The sequence below is a fragment of the Dendrobates tinctorius genome, unplaced genomic scaffold (genome assembly GCF_039654945.1).
Source record: "Dendrobates tinctorius isolate UK_male_01 unplaced genomic scaffold, ASM3965494v1 ptg000245l, whole genome shotgun sequence".
Lineage (NCBI taxonomy): Eukaryota > Metazoa > Chordata > Amphibia > Anura > Dendrobatidae > Dendrobates > Dendrobates tinctorius.
The window spans coordinates 5,001-26,413 of NW_027361912.1; the positions used below are offsets into that span (position 1 = coordinate 5,001).

General features: G+C 45.6%; 1 protein-coding gene across 1 annotated transcript in view; it reads right to left on the reverse strand.

The window, feature by feature from the left end:
* Positions 1-21,413, reverse strand: part of LOC141060760 (bone morphogenetic protein 1-like) — an 85,968-nt gene that overhangs the window by 857 nt on the left and 63,698 nt on the right. The window contains exon 3 of the mRNA XM_073557108.1: positions 635-790. Within this exon, the coding sequence (XP_073413209.1) occupies positions 635-790 (156 nt within the window). The remainder of the gene's footprint in view (positions 1-634; positions 791-21,413) is intronic.

Sequence of the window (21,413 nt, forward strand, 5' to 3'; positions counted from 1 at the left end):
AAGCCTCCAAAAACAGCATCAAGAACCATTTCTACATGTAGAAGTGGTTACAGGGCACTCTGCACCAGCCATGTAATGATCCAAGAAACCTACATAGAGCTGGCAACAGCCTACTTGTATAAAGCTTCCTTCCAAAGTGGGCATTGACGAAGTTGTCCATGATGGGAAGCCTAGCAACTAGCTACTGAGAAGATTTGTGACCTTTATGCCTACTGAGGTAGTGATGTTGAAGGCCTAGTACGAATAATGTACGAGTGCAGATGGGGGGGCCATTCTTATAACTAAATGAATTGTCCACCTTTGGGAACGATTTTTATTTTGTTACTTAAAGGCATGTATTTGGGGCTAAAAAAAATATTTTTGCAACTGGGCTTCAGTAATGTGCACAGAATGCCTTCTACAGCCTCTATGTTGCACTGTCTAGTGCTGGCTGCAGAATGAGGTAGTTGAAAATCTGTTGTCTGTATCCCAATTGCAAAAAATATTTTTAGCCTCAAATACATGTATTTAAGGTAAGTTAAAAAAAAAAAAAAAAGCCCTTAATAGTGGATGGTCTCTTAGGAATGACAGAATTTTTTTTTACAACAATCGCATAACCTTGTTCTTCTACATCCAAATGACTCCCACCACTCACCAGTGAAGTTCCCATTCACGACAAAAGGAATAATGCCATGTGGCCATACTCGTTCTGGCCGAGAGGTAGCGGCTCGCCTGCCACGAGACACCCGTCTGTCTGTCCGTGCCCGTCTGCCTGTCCTAGACAATGAACTATGTCTTGCAGGAGAAGACCCTGGAGAAAGAAAGGGACTACTAATATTAGGACAGGTACAATAAGGGAGCAACAAAACAATGCATGAAAAAGAAAAAAATTAGGGAGGTGCAAAGGCTTTAACCCGAAAATAAAAAAAAAAATACAGAGTGAAGTGGTCAACAATCTGTTGGTTTACAGTTAACTACAACTCTCATTTTGTCCTGGGAAGCAACCTGGGGAATTCCAAGAATATTAGAACTAGACTTCCCCCGTTAAAAATGCTTTTGCTTTAAAATCATATTTTTCACAAAAAAAAAAAAAAAAGACAAGTTTGGTACTTAACGACGGAACAACACCGAGAATATTGCTGAAGACTCAAAATCAGATGTGAACGGGAGTCTTAGACACTACATATCAGATAACTAAACTCCAATGTACAGCAATATCTTTCCCTTTAAAAAGGTGTAAATCCCAAACGTTACATGACCTCAAGGCCACATGCCAACAAATGCTGCCAAACACCTGGGACAACTGACGATGACAGGATATCGTCGTCCCTGATTATTTATGCGGATGAAGCAAATGGAGTACAATGTTTGTGCACTTCACCATCATCCTGCCATGACCTTGATTATAAAGACCGGACTAGAGGTGACAAGACACGTTGTCCAGGAGGACAGAATTCCTACAATATATCTCCTTACAATAACACTTACATATCTCCAGCCATGATAGATGTGTGTAGAACATATTTATTTTTGTAGTACTTTGCAGCATTTTCTTCTCTGGTCTTAAACCTTTACAAGGCAAGAATGATTCCAAAAACAGAAGTGTTAATATTTAATTCTATCAATTAACAAAATGCAAAGTGAATGAACACGAGAAATCTAATTACATCAATATTTGGTGTGAGCGCACTTTGTCTTCAAAACAGCATCAGTTCTTCTAGTTACACTTGCACACAGTTTTTGAAGGAACCCATCAGAGAGGTTGTTCCAAACATCTTGGAGAACTAACCACAGATCTTCTGTGGATGTCGCTTGTACAAAGCCTTCTTGTCTCTTCAAGTAATCAATGATTTTGAGAAGAATTCTGAGGGCCAAATCATCAGTTTCAGGACTCCTTGTTCTTCATTGTGAGGAAGACTGTTCTTTGAAAGGTTGTCTGCTCTAATGTTTCTCTGGTGCCGGGAGCGTGCAGACACGTGGCCGCAAAGTTCACTATTTACGTACTTCCGGCTACATTCTGACTAGACTTGTCCAATCTCACTCATTACACTTGAATTGAGAGAGGCCATGCAAGTCTAGTTTACAAGTGACCAGATGTATGCAAATAACATACTTGCGGTTATACACCCGCCTGCTCCCGGCGCCAGCACTGGAGAATCCTCACAGCGAGTAGTGTGCACGATGTAAGGATTCACTAGTCTTCAATCACAGAGTGAATGCAAATTTGTACCTGAGGCCGGACAATCCCTTAAAGGGAATCTCATCAGGTTTATGCTACCCCAATGTGAGATGCTGTTTCCTCTTTCGTCTCATTCGGGGACACAGAAACCGTGGGTGTGTGCTGCTGCCTCTAGGAGGTTGACACTATGCATGAAAAAAAATGTTAACTCCGCCTCCGCAGTATACACCCCTCCGACCGGCTGTAGGACAATCAGTTTTGCTTCGTGTCAGATAGGAGGTGGACAGGGGTCTCTCACAGAGCCATGCCTACCTCAATGTGCATCGTTCCTTTTCAGGTAACCATGGAGGGATACAGAGTAGATCGGCTACATCTGTATTCCCACACCGGGATTAGGAGTACGGCGTGTACTGACACCCCGTATCCTCATAAATCCCATTGGCAGGACCCTAGCCCCTAACACGGACTCATGTTCAGGTGATCGTATCTGGTCCTGACCTTCATCTCCCATCACTCACCCTCCAGAGCCTGATGATCGAGTGAGACGCCCTGCAGAAAAGATTTGGGACAGCAATCTTTTCGTCAGGTAAACTGCTCCCCATCACGGGGGGAGCTGAAGGTAAGAGGCTGCAGCAGTTTTTATTGAAGGAAAAAAAGTAAATAAATAAAAAGAGAAGCTATTTTTCTTGCATTTATGGAAGGATCACTGTTACCCTGTGCTCCGTGGCTCTAACTTATCTTAAGGGTCAGTACCTGCTTCCAAGCACTGCAGGAATGCAGATTGCGGCGCAGCTTCCAATCCTTCCTCCCTCAGCGGCATTATGCTCCTGGGCTCCAGCGGTCATCCAGCATGCGAGCGTCCGATGTCAGATCCCAGCTTCCGGGGTAGGCCCAGCCCTCCGGGGTCCTCTTCCGGGACCGGCGCCATCTTGGTGCTCCAGGAAGTCCGGGGCTGGGCCCCCCGCCCACCAGTTCCGAGCGGGGCTACAGGGTGGTTCATATCTCTCTCTCTCTCCCTTCAGGCAGCAGCTGTGGTGGGGACATAGGACGTGAGTACTGCACTACAGTTGTTGCTCCTTCACTCCGCTCTTTAACCCCGAGGGTCGGCAACCATCGTTAAATATTTTGTATGTACCTCATGAAACAACAAGCTCCCTTCGGGTCAGTCCTCCCCACTCTGCTCAGAACGCAGCAGACCCACTGTATTACCTGTGCTAAAGAGCAGGTGCAGCCCCCCCGCCTTTCCTGCCAGGGAGCTGGATGAGGCCGTCTTGCCTGCCGCCCAGGAGTCAGCCGTTGCCGCAGGAGACAGTGAGGGATGGGCCTCTTCCTTATCTAAGTCCGTGGCTAACCTTACCAAGGTATCACAGAACCTGGTAACGGTGCTTGACAGATTGCCCCCTCAGACTCCAGTGGACACAAGTGCTTCAAAGGAGTCCTTTTTCTTGACTTTCTGGAGGCTGTAAAAAGGTTGAGACAGGACCAAGCCAGGTCCCCTTCTTACTCCAGCTCACCGCCAGAATTTCTCTGGCTGTCTGCCTCCTCCCGGTCCTCCCCAGAATCAAGTGAGGCATTTTTAGAGACACGCTCGGAGGAGGGTTCTGAGTATAGGCCAGAACAGCCTAGGGCGTCAAGGATATGGTCCAGGACGTCATTGCTGCAGTCAATGAATCCTTAACATTAAGGACGCCACATCGAAGCCTAATGATCAGGCTCTATCATTTAAGCGGCATAGGTCCCCCTCCAGGGTCTTCACCACCCACAGGGATTTTGAGGAGGTGTTAAAAGGGTAAACCCAACCAGGCGGTGTCAGAAGGGAAGCAGTTTTGGGATCTCATATCCAGATCTCACTACCAACTGGACCTCTCCCCCTTCGGTGGATCCACCAGTGTCCAGACTCTCTACCAAAAGTCTCTCCACTCACCAGTGGGGCACCCCTGGAGAATCACAATGATAGGAGGGTAGAATCCTTGGCAAGATCCACCTTTAAAGCAGCAGCCGCTATATTGTGTCTGGCCTTCGCCTCAGTTTGGGTAGCCAAGCCTGTTTCACGATGGGTCAAAAAGGCTTAGACAGGGCATATTGGCCGGGGCCCCGTCAGCAGAACTAGCGGAGTTCGCAGACCAAATCTCTCTGGTCGGGAAGTATATGGTATCAGCAGCTTTGGACGCCGCATCCTGTGCAGCCCAAGCATCCAGCAATAGGGTAGCCGTCCGGTGAACGGTCTGGCTAAAGGCCTGGTAGGCTGATTTGTCGTCAAAGAGATCCCTATCCAATCTGCCTTTTCAGGATTCCTCACGTTTTGGTCCAATCTTAGATCAAATCATTAAAGATGCAACTGGAGGCACAAGCTTCCTTCTCCCTCAGGCCAGGTCTCGTCGATAGGTTTTCAAACGAAAGGCCCAATCCTTTAGTCCCTTTCGTTGTGCCCCAGCAGCAGACGCCTATGCTCAGGGCCCACAGAGGTCGCCGGTGCCTTAGGGACAGGAAGGTGGTGTCCTTTCGGGCCTCTCCTTCAAGGCGCCCTCGCAGTTCCCACAACGGAGCTACCAGGTTGGGCCAGGCAGATCCTCTTCAGCCTGATGCCTGCAGGGATTATAGCTCCCTTACCAGTCCCTCTCCCACACTAGGGGGCCGCCTTCTCTTCTGCAGAGATGTCTGGCAGAGTCAGTAATGGATACCTGGCTAAGGGAGGTGGTATCCACAGGATGCAAGATGGACTTCAGCGCGCTTCCGCGAGGCCGTTTTTTTCTCTCTCAACCACCAAGAGACGCTGCCATGGCCTCAGGTTTTTTTGAGGCCATCAACTCTCTCCTCAGCGCAGGAGTAATCATCCCTGTTCCCGAGCAGGAGCGTTTTACAAGCTTTTACTCAAACCGGTTTGTAATACCAAAGAAAAAAAAATAAAAAATAGGATGGGTCGGTTGGTCCCATCCTAGACCTCAAGAAGTCAAACAAATGGGTCCACTTCAGGATGGAGTCGATCCGGCCGGTGATTGCCTCTATGGAGGATCAGGAATTCCTATGCTCCATAGATATTCGGGACGCCTACCTGCACGGCCCCCATTTTTCAGGGACATTAAAGAATTTTGCGCTGCGCAGCAGCATCATTCCCAGTCGGTGGCCCTACCATTTGGGCTGGCAAGCCCCAGAATTTTTATGAAGATTATGGCAGCAATGGTAGCCATATTAAGGGTCAGAGGTATAGTATTAGTCCCATATCTCGACGATATTCTCGTCAAAGCACCCTCTTTCGATCAGGCAAACCTATCTGCGGTTCTAATCGCTGTCCCGGTTTGGTTGGCTCTTCAACAGGGAAAGAATCCCGCCTTACTCCAACACAACGCCTTGAGTTCTTAGGGATGCTAATAGACACCCACCGCTCGAGGGTCTTTCTTCCCGAAAGTGGATTACTCGCCGGCAGGGAATTTGCTCTCTGCTAGAATCCCGACTCCTATCTTTTCACGCTGCCCTGAGAGTCCTGCGGAGGATGGTGGCAGGCTCAGAGGCAATACCCTTTGCCCTGTTCCGTTCCAGGATACTTCAGAAGGACACCCTCCTTCAGTGGCACAGGTCCGTCTCTTCATTGGATTGCCCCTTCCTCCTTCCCAGTCAGGTCAGGCAGTTCCTCAAGTGGTGACTGACCTCCCCCCTTCACCAGGGGGGAACAGGAGTCCCCGGGCGTCTGCAGAGGCATCAAGAACCTTCAGCCAGGCGGGTGGAAGCAGCGATTCCGGCAATATCGGCAGTTTGCATTCCTGGCACAGACAATGCGGCCGCCGACTTCCTCAGTCGGGAGGGGCTCGCAGCAGCAGAATAGTCCTTACATCAGTACGTAATCCATCAAATCTGCCGGCTATGGGGGACTCCGGATGTGGACTTTCTGGCATCTCGACAGAACAGAAGGGTCCAATAGTTTGTCTCCAGGTGCCGCGATTCTCTGGCAATAGGGGTCGACGCGCTGGTTATTCCCTGGTCACAGTTCAGACTCTCTTACCTGGTCCCTCCCCTTCCTCTCCTACTCAGGTTGCTAAAGGGGATCAGGGCGGAAGGGGTGCCGGTCATATTGGTCGCCCCATACTGGCCCAGGAGGGGGGCCTGGTTCGCAGAAATTATCAATCTTCTTGCAAGCACCCCCTGGAGACTCCTCGACAGACCAGAGCTCCTGGCTCAGGGGCCGTTTTACCACCCAAATTCTCGGTTGCTCAATTTGACAGCTTGGCCATCTAAACCACAATACTGAGAGCAGCGGGGGGGTTTTCGGACCAAATCATTAATACAATTATCCAGGCTAGGAAACCATCTTCTTCAGGGCCTTTTATCGAGCCTGAAAGGCTTATTTTGGCTGATGTGAGTCTAATCACATCACACCTATACCCTGTTCCCTACCATCTGTCCTAGCCTTCCTCCAGGCAGGATTAGATGCCAGTATTGCCCCAAGTTCCTTGAAAGGCCAAGTATCTGCTCTCTCTATTCTTTTCCAATGGAATTTGGCCTCTCGCTTGCAGCTTAAAACCTTTCTTCAAAAGGTGGCATACAGCTCCTCCTTACAGATCCCCAGTGGATCCATGGGATCTTAACCTGGTCTTGGAAGCCTTGACAAATTCACCCTTGGAGCCCCTCCGGGAAGCTCCCATATCCCTTGTGTCCTGGAAGGTGGTATTTCTCATAGCCATCACCTCCATCAGGCGGGTTTTAGAGTTGGCGGCCCTGTCCTGTCGCCCTACATTTTTGATTATGCACCAAGACAAGGTTGTTTTGCCGCTCCTCCTTCCTTCCTCCCAAAGGTGGTATCGGCCTTCCACCTGAACGAGGACATAATCCTACCGTCATTTTGCCCCAACTCATCTTCTGGAGCGCTCTTTCAATAAGCTGGACTTGGCCAGGGTGATAAGGGACTACCTGGCTAGGACTGCTCCTTTCAGGAAAATAGACTCGCTCTTTGTCATTCCTAATGAGGTGAGAAGAGGCCTAAAGGAAAAATCGCCCGCTGGATCAGAATGGCAATTCTGGAAGCCTACCGGGTGAAGAACAGGGTGTCCCCTGCTGGGGTCAAGGCTCACTCAACCAGGGTGGTGGGCGCCTCCTGGGTGGCACACCATAGGGCATCAGCCATGCAGTTGTGCAAGGCAGCCACCTTGGTCGTCTGTTCATACCTTTTCAGGGTTCTATAAGGTCCATACCTATACTTCAGCGGACGCCAGCCTAGGCAGAAGAATTTTTCAGGCGGCAGTGGTGAGTTCTCCGACCTGAAGGATGTTTCTGTCTTCTCCCTCCCCAGGGACTGCTTTTGAACGTTCCACGGTTTCTGTGTCCCCCAATGAGACGAAACAGAAAACAGGAATTTGGTTGCTTACTGTAAAATCTGTTTCTCAGAATCTTCATTGGGGGGACACAGCGCCCTCTCATGATTATGTTACTTGTAATGAATATATGATGACTTGCATGATAATGTCTCCTCCTACTGCTTTTTCACTAACTGCCGGTCGGAGGGGTGTATACTGCGGAGGCGGAGTTAACATTTTTTGGCATAGTGTCAACCTCCTAGTGCCAGAGCAAACAATAGAATAAACGGGCACCATCCTAAATTTAAGTTTTCAATAATTTGAAGTGGGATCACCTGATGCATACAAATGAACATGAAGCCACACAAGAGAAAAGTGTATGCACCAAAATACAGGGATCACCGCCAAGCCAAATATTCAGGTTTAACAAATTTCTTTAATTACAATGAGCAACACAAACACACACTTGTTTAAAAGCAGTTAAAAAGCCTGGAAAGAAACAGACATGAATCAATAGACAAAAAAATGGGTCAGGATGTTAAACAATAAAGAGTCAAATACTTAGAGCCCCACAGTAACTCCACAATCAGTGTGCTGTAAACCAATACAGATGATTGCTGGCTAATATTGCCTAGCTCCTGCTATAGCAGTAGTCTATCCGCATGCTGTTTGCATACGAGCCTCAACCATGAAGTGCTATCAGTATTAAATACACAGCCAAAGATAATCAAATAAATACAAAAATATGCGGTTATGTCCTAATCTCATTCAGTATATATAGGTAATGAATGAATAATGAGTCCTACCAGCTGGGCGTTTGCAAGGGGGGGGGGAGAAACAAAAAAAAACAAAACGGAATCTCAGGCTTAAGGAAGCAGCGTCCTATCAATGCCATTGCGCAAGCGCCACACAGGAAGTGCCGATCTAATACCAATGCGCATGTGCGAAGAAATCTTACATCATCGGACGCTGCCGCGTCTCTATATGCTATTGCGCAGGCGCCACCCAGCAACAACACAAGAGCCCTGGCTCTCCGCTCAAGGATACATTTGTCCACTACCAACGCGCATGTGTCTGGGGAATCTCGCGTCAAGTGCTGAGGCGCTGATACACACTAAAGAAGAAAAAGAACACTCCAGCAATATATGATGAATTAATAAATTATATATTATATGTAGTTTAATAAATTAGCAATGTGTTCCTTTAAGATTGGATGGCAGACCATCCGGTATCAATGAAACAAAGGAAAATTACCAAGTGATGTACACGAACCACAGTTGATAAATGTGTGTATAAGAAAAATTAGTAAAAACCAAAGAATATAAGCAAAAATAATATTATAGATTCAGACACAATATGCGACTACAATAGATAAAAAACATGTAGAAATGTTATAATATGACAAAAGGAACCCGTAGGTGTATTAATACTCTGATAACACATTATGTTAGTCTCACCACTGTACAAAAAGGGTTTTGAATAGGATGTAAATTCAGCATATATAATGAAGTCCCCAAATACAGCAACAAAAATGTGTAAAAGTGCAAAAAAAAATATATATATCCCCCTGACGAAGGAGTTCTTCCGAAACGCGCGTCGGGGCGCGTTATTCTGGCAACCCGTTTCCACCACTGTCTTCTATTCAGCTTATTGGGTAATATGTTATGCTTTGTTAGGTTACATGCAATTTTTACTTTTGGACGCTAGACACCATGTACATTGCTCTATGTTAGTGATTGCCATCCTTTGCTGGCCCATTTTTACTACATAGCGCTACAAGGCGGTCTATTGTATTAAGCTATATGTCTTACCATTGAGCGCCAGCTATCTTGCTCACTGCATAGTGACTTGTACAAGTTCTTTCTTGAGCTGGCTCACTCTCTATACCTAGTGCCATATGGCAGCCCATTCTAATATATTGGGTCATATGCTTTCTGTGCTATAAGAGCGCTGGATTTCTCTTCTATTGTGCACCTGTTTGAACTTGTTACCTGTATAAAAGACATCTGTCACACTCAATCACTCTACAACCTCTCCACCATGGTCAAGACCAAACAGCCATCTAAGGACACCAGGGACAAAACTGTAGACATGCACAAGGCTGGGATGGGCAACTGGACAATAGGCAAGCAGCTTGGTGACAAGGCAACAACCGTTGGCACAATTATTAGAAAATGGAAGAAACACAAGAGGACTGTCCATATTCCTCGATCTGTGATTCCATGCAAGCTCTGACCTCGTGGGGTAAGGATGATTCTGAGAAAGGTCAGAAATCAGCCCAGAACTACACGGGAGGACCTGGTCAATGACCTGAAGAGAACTGGATCCATAGTCTCAAACATTACCATTAATTACACCCTACTCAGTTAAAATCCTGCAGCGCACACAATATCCCCTGCTCAAGGCAGCACATGTCCAGGCCTGTTTGAAGTTTGACAATGACCATGTCATGGGAGAAGGTCATATGGTCAGATGAGACAAAAATAGAACTTTTTGGTATCATCTCCATGTGCCATGTTTGGAGGAAGAAAGAGGAGTACAACTCTAAGAACACTGTCCCAACTGTGAAGCATGGTGGAGGTAACCTCATACTTTGTGGGTGCTTTCTGCAAAGGGGACAGGACGGCTGCACCGTATTGAAGGGAGGATGGATGGGGTCATGTAGCTTTAGATTTTGACAAACAACCTCCTTCCCTCAGTAACAGCATTGAAGATGGGTCGTGGATGGGTCTTCCAGCATGACAGTGAACTGAAAGACACACAGAAAGGGAAACTAAGCAGTGACTCCGTAATAAGCATTTCAAGGTCCTGGAGTGGAGCCAGTCTACACACCTGAACCCAATAGAAAATCTTTGGAGGGCCCAGCAACAGCCCCGAAACCTGAAAGATCTGGAGAAGATCTGTATGGAGGAGGGGGCCAAAATCCCTTCTACAGTGTTTGCAAACTTGGTCAAGAACCTCAGGAAATGTCTGACCTCTAATTGCAAACAAAGGTTTCTGTACCAAATATTAAGTTCTGTTTTTCTATTGTATCAAATACTTATTTCATGCAATAACATGCAAATTAATTTTGTAAAAATCATACAATGTGATTTTACGGATTCTTTTTTTCTTTAAGATTCTGTCTCCCACAATTGAAGTGTACCTACGATAAAAATTACAGACCTCTCCATTCTTTGCAGGTGGGGAAACTTACACTGACGATTTAGCATCAAATACCTATACATACATTTTTTTTAATTTATTTTACACACATGTATACACACAGTGCACAAAGAGTTAACATGTTTTTCTCTTGCGGTAGTCTCTTTTGAACTAAATCCAGTACCAAGTCGGTCAATTTGCTGGGATCTACCAAACTTACACAGTGAATTCTTTGAAAAATTCTTGTTGGCTTCCACGGTGTGTGGGCAACCATGTACTAAAGGAGTTTAGCAGACAACCTGCCATCTGTTTCGCTCCGGGCAGAATACAAAACTACGTCATTACTTAAGACAGAGATGACTCCGCATTTATAATGGACCAAAGAGAATAATAAAAGGCTGCGCACGATCACATGACCATCTGGACAAGGAATGACAATTTCCTTTAGCTTTCTTACACCATACACACGCCAGGTTCCTGCACGTCACAGGGATCTACCGAGTCCATGAGCTACCAAAAAGCTAAATGCCTTGAGGTCACCCAAGTGTCAAAATATATAAGGATTTCCTGGCCAAAATGTTCTGTACAGGAAAGTAAGCATCTTATTTTGCCTTCCGTTTGGAACAGAGAACACTTGATACTGGGCCAGAGCTGCCTTCAAGAATCGGCAGCGGGCGCATGCACTGAATTTCAGTCAAGGCCATACTAGCCCAAGTGAAGTACAACGCCAACACAGTCAAATCTGATCAGATTGTGGTCTGAGAATCATCATTTTCTCACACATGGAGGGAAAAGAAAAGTTTCTTAGTCGGTGAAAATTACATCCGAGTGTGGTCAGATTTTTTCACAGACCCATAGATTTCCATTGTTGATTTTGTTCTGACCCTCAGAACATAAATCGGAATGTTCTGTGATATTTTCTGCGGATCACTCAGTCCGAAGAAGAAAAACAAAAAAAATGGACAAGTGAACAGCCCCATAGAATATCACAGACACAGAAGCTATATATAAAGGGAACAGCACTCGTACGAGAAAAACTTACATCTGAATAAGCCCCAAGTCCACGTCAAAGCTGTGCAGGCAAGATACACAATACACTTCAATCTACTGGGAAATCTGCATGCGTTTTATGCATAGCCAAATACACGGGCCTGTACACCTGTTGGTACAGGTATAACGTATAGGTGTGTGAGGGGAGCCAGCGACATAGTCGTAGCCGACAGATTGAACAATCATAATCTGGTCTCCCGCCACGTGCATACAATGTCCCCTTTGCAGCATACCTTTTCATAATGCCTTCTGCACCATCAGGGTCCCACTTGGGCTGTTGCGGGTTCACACAAAGAGAGACAAAGTCCAGTTTCAACTTGTAACAGACAACTTGCATCCTTCCGCAGCACGTCCAATTCAGTTACAGCTTCAACATGGGGTTCAACACAGAATAAACCCTTCTCTTGCCCTGTGCTCACCCACACATCTTTCAGAATGCTCCCGGGTCATACTGGCTCATCCGGTACCGCAGCGTTCCCTCTGTGCAGCTTCACTACTTTTAGGAGTTCCCCTGTCCCATTTCGTCCAAGACAATAGGGCTTCAGCTCACGTAAGCGGCCACATCATGGAGCTGCTCTGCATTCTACTAAGCTGAGACTTCTGGCCCACAGGCCCTGGACAAGTTGCACAACTGGGCTTCAGCTTTAATGTTAAGGGGCCCACTTGCTACCTGGGCTCTACAGCCCTATTGGACTGTTTGGGCTCCCAGGCCCTACACACTATAATCAGGAAATGTTCCTGGCTTACCCACAACAGACTCCTCCCCAAGATAATTATGTACTCTAATGTGCCCCATCTAATGTTCACATTGGGGTACTGCAATTAACCTAAGCTACAGTATAATATCACAGCACATACATACAAAACACTATTTACACAGTAACACATGAATCACCAATTTACCGGGACGAGTGTGGGGAATAATACCATCTTTGTAGCCACTTACAGGTGCACAATCACACTGTGGCCCAGGTTTTCATTTTTGGTTTCTTTTAGTCATTTGTACTCTGTACATATGGAAGTGTGCTCCCCTTTTGGCTGTGCACCTTGTGAATTTAGCTTTCCACAGGCATTTGTAAAAAAGTCAGACCCAAGTCCTCCTCTCAGGTCTTGATTTCCGCCTTAAGCATCTTATCGGGCCGAGATTTGACCAAGATAATGCTTCTCTTATCCATTAGATCATCACATGATTAAAACAGACTAGCTGAATCCCTCTAAGCTCCATGTAGAAACAGGAAGTCTTTTTCCCTACATGACTCATTGCAAAAGTCCCTGGCAGGAGGGAGAAGCTGAGCAGTTGGGTCAGGAGTTGAAAAGGGGGATGACTCATAGCGGGAAGAGAGACTTTACGCTTCTACATAGAGAAAAGAGAAGAATTATCTGGGTAGAAAGGCAAAATGAGCAATTGTAAGTGCAATATAATATGATGAATGCTATAATAATATATATACACTCACTGGCCACTTTATTAGGTACACCTGTCCAACTGTGTGTTAACTTAATTTCTAATCAGCCAATCACATGGCGGCAACTCAGTGCATTTAGGCATGTAGACATGGTCAAGACAATCTCCTGCAGTTCAAACCGAGCATCAGTATGGGGAAGAAAGGTGATTTGAGTGCCTTTGAACGTGGCATGATTGTTGGTGCCAGAAGGGCTGGTCTGAGTATTTCAGAAACTGCTGATCTACTGGGATTTTCACGCACAACCATCTCTAGGGTTTACAGAGAATGGTCCGAAAAAGAAAAAAAATCCAGTGAGCGGCAGTTCTGTGGCCGGAAATGCCTTGTTGATGCCAGAGGTCAGAGGAGAATGGGCATACTGGTTCGAGCTGATAGAAAGGCAACAGTGACTCAAATTGCCACCCGTTACAACCAAGGTATGCAGAAGAGCATCTCTGAACGCACAGTGCGTCGAACATTGAGGCAGATGGGCTACAGCAGCAGAAGACCACACTGGGTACCACTCCTCTCAGCTAAGAACAGGCATCTGATGGCTACTTTCAGCAGGATAATGCGCCATGTCATAAAGCTCGAATCATTTCAGATTGGTTTCTTGAACATGACAATGAGTTCACTGTACTCAAATGGCCTCCTCAGTCACCAGATCTCAATCCAATAGAGCATCTTTGGGATGTGGTGGAACGGGAGATTCACATCAGGGATGTGCAGCCGACAAATCTGCGCCAACTGTGTGATGCCATCATGTCAATATGGTCCAAAATCTCTGAGGAATGCTTCCAGCACCTTGTTGAATCTCTGCCACGAAGAATTGAGGCAGTTCTGAAGGCAAAAGGGGGTCCAACCCGTTACTAGCATGGTGTACCTAATAAAGTGGCCAGTGAGTATGTATATATATATATATATATATACACACACACTCACTGGCCACTTTATTAGGTACACCATGCTAGTAACGGGTTGGACCCCCTTTTGCCTTCAGAACTGCCTCAATTCTTCGTGGCAGAGATTCAACAAGGTGCTGGAAGCATTCCTCAGAGATTTTGGACCATATTGACATGATGGCATCACACAGTTGGCGCAGATTTGTCGGCTGCACATCCCTGATGCGAATCTCCCGTTCCACCACATCCCAAAGATGCTCTATTGGATTGAGATCTGGTGACTGAGGAGGCCATTTGAGTACAGTGAACTCATTGTCATGTTCAAGAAACCAATCTGAGATGATTCGAGCTTTATGACATGGCGCATTATCCTGCTGAAAGTAGCCATCAGATGTTGGGTACATTGTGGTCATAAAGGGATGGACATGGTCAGCAACAATACTCAGGTAGGCTGTGGCGTTGCAACGATGCTCAATTGGTACCAAGGGGCCCAAAGAGTGCCAAGAAAAAATTCCCCACACCATGACACCACCACCACCAGCCTGAACCGTTGATACAAGGCAGGATGGATCCATGCTTTCATGTTGTTTACGCCAAATTCTGACCCTACCATCCGAATGTCGCAGCAGAAATCGAGACTCATCAGACCAGGCAACGTTTTTCCAATCTTCTACTGTCCAATTTCGATGAGCTTGTGCAAATTGTAGCCTCAGTTTCCTGTTCTTAGCTGAGAGGAGTGGTACCCAGTGTGGTCTTCTGCTGCTGTAGCCCATCTGCCTCAAAGTTCGACGCACTGTGCATTCAGAGATGCTCTTCTGCCTACCTTGGTTGTAACGGGTGGCAATTTGAGTCACTGTTGCCTTTCTATCAGCTCGAACCAGTCTGCCCATTCTCCTCTGACCTCTGGCATCAACAAGGCATTTCCGGCCACAGAACTGCCGCTCACTGGATTTTTTTTCTTTTTCGGACCATTCTCTGTAAACCCTAGAGATGGTTGTGCGTGAAAATCCCAGTAGATCAGCAGTTTCTGAAATACTCAGACCAGCCCTTCTGGCACCAACAATCATGCCACGTTCAAAGGCACTCAAATCACCTTTCTTCCCCATACTGATGCTCGGTTTGAACTGCAGGAGATTGTCTTGACCATGTCTACATGCCTAAATGCACTGAGTTGCCGCCATGTGATTGGCTGATTAGAAATTAAGTCTTAACACACAGTTGGACAGGTGTACCTAATAAAGTGGCCAGTGAGTATATATATATATATATATATATATATATATATATATATATATATATATATATATATATATATATATATTTATTTTATATATATATATATATATATCTTTGTTGGGAGTGCATCTTTATATCTTGAGGAATCCACGTGTAACTCAGTATCTCTTCCAAGAAGAATCCCCCAGTTACATCTCTCTGGCATACTATCACATTTCAGCCTTCAGAAAATTGTCAAACAATGTAATTTTAGGTCTTGTTTCTTGCTGGTGCCACTTGAGGATATCTTGAATTTGTGCTGATTTTGCAAACTACAAATTGCTGCCTGTCAGCTATATCATATCCTGAAGAGCCACACTTCAGAGATAATCCCTTGTGTAGCTCGCCAAGTACTCTTTATAAGATTACGCAGACCACTTTAAAGCTAGTCTTCTCCCTATACTCTAGATTAGGCAGCCCACATCTCTCCAGGTGCTGAGGAGCTGCAAATCCGAGCATGTTCTGTAGAGCAGAGGGAAATACGTCGTGCCTTTCCAGTCCCAGGATCACTAACTCCTCTTCATTCCTTCATAACATATAATGATTCTTCTCATTCCAAGAAGGAGCCTCCTACCGTGGAAGGTCAATTAGCAGAACTGCTGGCTGCCCACTATGAGAACTGCTGACCCCGCAGCGTGACTGCAGGAATTATTGCAAAATGCAAACACTACACCACATACACAACAGTAACTAACCCAAGCATTGATATACCCAAAGAAATTACCTGTAAATAACTAGGTCATTAATAGGCACCTTAAATATAGTACAGCTCAAAAGTTTGGACACATTTGTTCATACAGTGGTTTTCCTTGCTCATATTGGAAAGTGAACTTTGTAGACTTAGTCTGAAGACAGAAAAACCAAGATGGAAGGCGGTAAACCTTAGATTCTCCTTTTGTTCAGATCACCGGATTACGCTCTCCTGGCATCCTCTCTATCAAATAGTCACAAGGAATGGTTTTGAATGTTCTTGAAGGAGTTCCCAGAGGTGTGGAGCACTTGTTGGCTGCTTTTCCTTCACTCTGTGTCAAACGCATCCCAAACCATCTCAACTGGGTTGAGACAGGACAATTGTGCAGGCCGGATCATCTGACCCAGCCGCCATTCCTCAACATTTTGGTCACATAATCCTTACACAGCCTGGAGGCGCTTTTGGGGTCATTGTCCTGTTGCAACACAAATTATGGTCCCACTAAGTGCAAACCAGATGGGTGGCACGTCAGTGCAGAAAGCTGTCGTAGCAAACATGGAGTCTGCAAAACATAACTGATGATCACAAACACTTAAGTTGTAGAATCATCGCCCTTCATTAACTCCTGACAAGGTACAGCTATTCATTGGAAGCCATTCAAGATGTCTAATGAAGCGGTTTGAAAGAATGCCAAAGGGTTGCAAGATGGTCTTCCACATAAAAGGGGGGTACTTTGAGGAAAGGTTAACACATACTGGTTCATTTCACGTGTTGCTTTATTCCTTATTTCCATATGTGTTCCTTTGTGGTTTTCACTGCCTTCAGTCTGAATCTACAATAGCCACAATTCCAGGGAAGTGGAGTCGAAGTCGGAGTCTGAGTCCATTTAGGTGGAGTACGAGTCATGGAAATTGAAGAGTCGGTGGTTTGGCTTACCGACTCCACAGCCCTGCACAATTTGATAAGAACAAGGAAAAGCATTGCATGAGCAGGTGTATCCAAACTTCTGACCAGTACTATACATTTGCATTATGGTTTAGCTTAGCACTACTAATACAACACCTTCTCGAGCTGATAGATTGGTGCCGATAAAATAAAAGACCGATTTTAATCATTATGTTGGATCAGATTATCAACAATTTTTGGTCAGTGCCATTTTTTACCATCAGATGTTCTGGTGTACAAAAAATTCAAAACGTCACGGAGGTGCCACCAGTGTGCTGAGTTTTTCAAAGCCTCAGACTTGTAATGTCAGATTACAAATGGACATGTTGCAGTTTGTTGGGTTTTTATTTTTTTTAAATTATCTTTGGGGGGGAGGGGGTGTGTTGGTGGATGAAACTTGGTCCGCAAGAGAGACATGGAAAGTCCAGACTACAATGGGTACTGTGAAAAATGGACATTTAAATGAGGCATTAGACAAGAGGTGTGAACTCTTAGTGTTATGCACAAGAAGCCAATGGATAATATATATTTATTTTTTCCCCACTGTATATATCGTGTGTGTGTGTATATATATATATATATATATATATATATATATATATATATATATATATATATATATATATATAGAGAGAGAGAGAGAGAGAGAGAGAGAGAGAGAGAGAGAGAGAGAGAGAGAGAGAGAGAGAGAGAGAGATATATACACAGTGGGGAAAAAGTATTTATTTAGTCAGCCACCAATTGTGCAAGTGCTCCCACTTAAAGAGAGGAGAGGCCTGTAATTGACATCATAGGTAGACCACAACTATGAGAGTCAAAATGAGAAACAAATCCCAAAAAAAATCACCTTATCTGATTTGGCAAGATTTATTTTACAAATTATACTGAAAAATAACTATTTGGTCACCTAAAAACCATGCAAGATTTCTGGCTCTCACAGACCTGTAACTTCTTCTTTAAGAGGCTCCTCTTTCCTCCACTCATTACCTGTAGTAATGGCACCTGTTTGAACTTGTTATCAGTATAAAAGACACCGGTCCACAACCTCAAACAGTCACACTCCAAACTCCACTATGGTGAAGACCAAAGAGCTGTCGAAGGACACCAGAAACAATTGTAGCCCTGCACCAGGCTGGGAATACTGAATCTGCAATAGGCAAGCAGCTTGGTGTGATGAAATAAACTGTGGGAGCAATAATAAGAAAATGGAAGACATACAAGACCACTGATAATTTCCCTCAATCTGGGGCTCCACGCAAGATCTCACCCTGTGGGGTCAAAATGATCACAAGAACAGTGAGCAAAAATCCCAGAACCACAAAGAGGGATCCAGTGAATGACCTGCATAGAGCTGGGACCACTGTGTCAAAGTATACCATCAGTAACACTATGACGCCAGGGACTCAGATCCTGCAGTGCCAGACGTGTCCCCCTGCCTAAGCTAGTACATGTCTGGGCCCGTCTGTAGTTTACTAGAGAGCATTTGGATTATCCAGAAGAGTATTGGGAGAATGTCATATGGTCTGAAGAAACCAAAGTAAAACTGTTTGTTAGAAACAAAACTCATCTTGTTTGGAGGAGACAGAATGCCGAGTTGCATCCAAAGAACACCATACCTACTGTAATGCATGGGGGTGGCAACGTCATGCTTTGGGGCAGTTTCACTGCAAAGGGACCAGGACGACTGATCCATGTACATGAAAGAATGAATGGGGCCATGTATCGTCAGATTTTGAGTGCAAACCTCCTTCCATCAGCAAGGGCATTGAAGATGAACCGTGGATGGGTCTTTCAGCGTGATAATGATCCCAAGCACACCACCAGGGTAAGGAAGGAGTGGCTTCGTAAGAAGCATATGAAGGTCCTGGAGTGGCCTAACAAGTCTCCAGATCTCAACCCCATGGAAAACCTTTGGAGGGATTTGAAAGTCCGTGTTGCCCAGTGACAGGCCTAAAACATCACTGCTCTAGAGGAGTTCTGCATGAAAGAATGGGCCAACATAGCACCAACAGTGTCTGCCAACCTTGTGAAGACTTGCAGAAAACATTTGACCTCTTGCCAACAAAGGATATATAACAAAATATTGAGATGAACTTTTGTTAATGACCAAATACTTATTTTTCACCATAATTTGCTAAATAAATTTTGCCAAATCTGACAAGGTGATTTTCTGGATTTGTTTTCTCATTTTGACTCTCATAGCTGTGGTCTACCTATGATGTCAATTACAGGCCTCTCTCATCTTTATAAGTGGGAGAACTTGCACAATTGGTGGCTGACTAAATACTTTTTCTTCCCCACTGTATATAATTTGTTTAGTGTCTTATCCAAAAGGAGGGTGCAACAGTGCATTGAAAATAAAAAACATTTTTATAACCATAAAGTCACAAACACACTGAACTTTAGGAAGGCAAAGTTTGACCAGCTTAGGCCTCTTTCACACATCAGGTTTTCGCCGTCAGGCGCGATCCGGCGCTTTTGACAGAAACCGGATCCGGCGAAATGCAATGCCGGATCCGGTTTCCCCCCCATTGACTTGCATTTGCGCCGGATCGCCATGCGTTTAATCCGGTTTTCGCCGGATCCGGCAATGTGTCGCGATCCGGCGTCTGGAAAAAACGTCTACTGTAACGCTTTTTGTCTCCGGCGAAAAAGCCGGACCCGCCGGATCCGGCGCGTCCGGCTTTTTCACACAATGAAAGCCTATGAGCACCGCAATGCGCCGGATCCGGCGAAAGCCGGATCCGGTGGCCGGATCCGTTTTTTTTGGTCTGAGCATGCTCAGTAGCTCTGCCCACAAGACATATATAAAAGCAAGACAGTGGGACCCACAGCCACACCCAACATGCCACCCAAGCCAAGAACCAGGAGAAGGCAGCAGACATCTGCAGCACCATCAGCACCACCACCACCCCAAATGGAGCAGCAAATGGAACATGCTGAGGAGGGGAGTCCAGAAGCAGATGAGAGACGGTAATTATCAAATCCCCCATTCCTCCAAACTAGGGCCATGGAATATCAAGATATTCATTGGCCCTTTGTTTCTCTTTATTCAACAGCCGCCAAAGAGATGCAGCAGCAGCAGCAGAAATGGCATCACTGGCAGCAGCAACAGCAATACCCACAGCCATGGAGTCTGGCCATCAACAGGACAGCACATCTTCTTCTGGGAGCCCTCCCTCGCATCGTCAGCGTTTGACGGTAAGTTTTTATTTCCAAAATCCATCATCTCTGTAATATATGTCTATTCATTGCCTTTTATTTCAAAACAGGAATCACAAGATGAAGAGGAGCTCCCAGAAGAAGAAGGAAGGGGTGGACAGACACCTGGAGTGGGCTCACAATTGGTAAGTTTTTGGCATCAAACGCAGAAACACAACATCACACTACACACAACACATAGAAAACAATGTTCTGCAGACCACACACAGCAAACAAATGCCTACATCCAAAGACATAACATTTTTTGTTTTCTTCTCTAGTCTTCCCAATCTGGTGCTCGGCCAAGAGGTCCTCGCAGTGCCTCCCAGGGTCGTCGGCGACAGGAACGCGGCGGTCACCAGCGTGTAAGTATAAATATTTTTGCTTTGTTTTTTTGCACTTTTTATTTCATTTCTTTTGTGGAGGCTAATTATGTTATTTTTGTCTTTTTCTTTAACAGCCTTCACAGCGTGCTCCCGACTCTGACGGTGAGGATGGAGGGATTGATGTGGACCGCCTCATCGATCTCGTCAGAGAAAGGGAGCCGCTCTGGAATATGGCTGACCGCCGCCACGCTGACCTGATCGTTACCCGACGACTCTGGGAGGAAATCTGTTCTCTCCTTGTGGGCCGCTGGGAGGACCTCGAAGCTCGGGCCCAGATTAAAGAGCGTAAGTATATACAGTACCGGTTGCTTGATGTAAAAACCAGTGTTTCCCGAACTCCAGTCCTCGTGGTCCCCACGGATCATGTGTTCAGGATTTCTATTTACTATGGAAATCCTGAAAACATGACCCCTGGGGACCATGAGGACTGGAGTTTGTGAAACACTGATGTTGTATACTAACCACTCCTTTCTCGTTTCAGGGAACAGAATTGTGAATCGGTGGCGGTCTGTGAGGGATCGTTTCAAGAAGGAGTAAAATAAAGAGATGCGGGCCCCGAGTGGATCTGGAGGACGCAGGAGCAAGTACAAGTACGCACAAGCCCTGTCGTTCCTCCGGGAAACAATGCTCACCAGAAGGTAAATATTACACACCACATGTGAAAAGAATGTTAGATGTAACTTTTTTTTTTTCAGCCAGGGCCATACCATGTCAGTATTTTAATTGTTTTTTTTTCTCTTTATTCCACAGCACGGTGAGCAGCACTCGGGAGCCTGCACGATTGGACCCTTCTGAGGCGATCCCTGAGGAGACCAGCACCGAGGGACACTTCGACCGCCCCGGTACATCTGCACCTTCCCAGCCTTCCCACACATTTGACCCATCTGTCCCATCCACCAGCACAGGAGCATCGTGGCCGCCTACATTACATGAA